At 39.1% G+C, this 1671-nt stretch overlaps 1 protein-coding gene across 1 annotated transcript; it reads left to right on the top strand.

Annotated features, from left to right (window-relative positions):
• Positions 1–209: 209 nt before the first annotated feature.
• On the top strand, positions 210–988 carry LOC147637789 (uncharacterized). Its single transcript, XM_086799047.1, has 3 exons — positions 210–363; positions 467–756; positions 851–988. The coding sequence occupies exons 1-3, from the start codon at positions 210–212 to the stop codon at positions 986–988; spliced, it is 582 nt and encodes a 193-aa protein (XP_086655173.1).
• The last annotated feature ends 683 nt before the right edge of the window (positions 989–1671 follow it).

Here is a 1671-nt window from a genome sequence, read left to right as displayed (position 1 = left end):
ATGATTGTACTTATTACGTCTTTATGCGTGCAGTTCGTTGAGCATGTTTATGAGGGGGAAAATATTCGACTATTTTTTTGTAAGATTGTTGATTATCACCATGCAAGGAAATCTTTTCCCTCTAAAGTGTGTATGGAGGCACATCTTCTGACATACGTCTTGAAATACGAGACGTACATAAGGTAACGAAGAAGATGAAGCTCTCTAAAATGCCTAGCCGTGTAGAAGAAGTTTTAAAGCATGAGGCTGGTGTTGCATTCATGGAGCCAAAAGTAAGGCTCCCATGGCCTCAAGAGATAGTTTTATGGGCTGGCTACATGCGTCGAGCCAATGAGGGGAAGTTAGGTTGCTCCAAAAGAGAAGGTATGGGATCATCATGTGTAGCATGATTGTTAAGCTAACACATTTATATTATTGGGTTATATCAAAGCTAATTGGTCATGGATGACATGATCTAATTTTTTAGGTTGCTATGAGCAACCCATTGACCTGTGCACCCCAACACCTAAGAAAGCAAGGCACGTGGAGGGTGAGCAGGTCATGCCTGTAGTGCACAAAAATGTAGACGTGGAGGATACAAGTGAAGGTGAGGAGGAAGAAAATGTAGACGTGGAGGATACAATTGAAGGTGAGGAGAAAGAAAATGTAAACGTGGAGGATACAATTGAAGGTGAGGAGGAGGATACAATTGAAGGTGAGGAGGTCCCCGATGTTGCAAATGCAGATGTTGACAATACGCATGACATGAGCACACAGGTGATACGTAATGATAGGTTTTGTTTTACACCTAATGCTAGCATTTGTTGATGGTGATGAATTGAATTAACGCCTTATTTTTTGTTTGTAATAGGTTGAAGAGAGTGAGCCTCAGGAAAGGCATGTTCATTTAGTGAAACAACATGCTCCCCTTCAACATGTTCATGGAGTGAAACAACATGCTCCCCTTCGACGTTCTTCGCGTTTGACAGCCAAGAACAACATAGCTTAGCGATATTGTTTTTGGATTTAGTCATGTCAAAGCCTATGTAGCTTCTTTTATGTCCCCTTTTTTGTATGAGTTTGCATACACTCTATGTAATAGCCATTGTGGGAAAAAACACTATCATTTTTAATATGGTACATTTGGAATGGTTTCATGACATTCAGCCTCTCTCTCATGTTGTTTTAAATGAAGCTCTTTCTTATAGACTTGTACTATGTTGAATGTTGAATGTTGTTTTAAATGAATGTTGAATTTTGTACACGCTATACACGCTATTGCAAAACTATCTCTCACACACACACTATCTTACACTAGCTTTGTCTCTCTTACACACTATTGTGAAGCTCTCTCTCTTGCGAAGCTTTCTCATACACACACTATCTTACACACACACACACACATTATCTCTTGTTTTAAATGAAGCTCTCTCTCTCTCTCTCTCTCTCTCTCTCTCTCTCTCTCTCTCTCTTATACATGCTATTGCAAAGCTCTCTCTCTCTCACACACTATCTTACACACACAAGCTTTGTCTCTCTTACACACTATTGTGAAGCTCTCTTGAAGTGTGTTTTTCAATTTTTATATCTGATTTTTTTAAAGACAACCAAGTTTCCATAGCTAAAATTTGAATGTGTAATGTTGAATGTTATCTTAAATGAAGCTCTCTCTCTCTCTCTCTCTCTCTCTCT

The sequence above is a fragment of the Cibotium barometz genome, chromosome 6, assembly GCF_041138505.1.
Source record: "Cibotium barometz isolate CiBa-2024 chromosome 6, ASM4113850v1, whole genome shotgun sequence".
Classification (NCBI taxonomy): domain Eukaryota; kingdom Viridiplantae; phylum Streptophyta; class Polypodiopsida; order Cyatheales; family Cibotiaceae; genus Cibotium; species Cibotium barometz.
Note: the sequence above shows the minus strand (reverse complement) of the source record. Positions and strands in the feature narration are given on the sequence as shown.

Excerpts from the sequence above, each read along its gene's own strand:
- LOC147637789 (XM_086799047.1), top strand. The coding sequence starts at position 210 with ATGCCTAGCCGTGTAGAAGAAGTTTTAAAGCATGAGGCTGGTGTTGCA. Across the intron at positions 364-466 it reads AGGTTGCTCCAAAAGAGAAG|GTTGCTATGAGCAACCCATT; the intron begins GTATGGGATCAT and ends CTAATTTTTTAG. Across the intron at positions 757-850 it reads CGCATGACATGAGCACACAG|GTTGAAGAGAGTGAGCCTCA; the intron begins GTGATACGTAAT and ends TGTTTGTAATAG.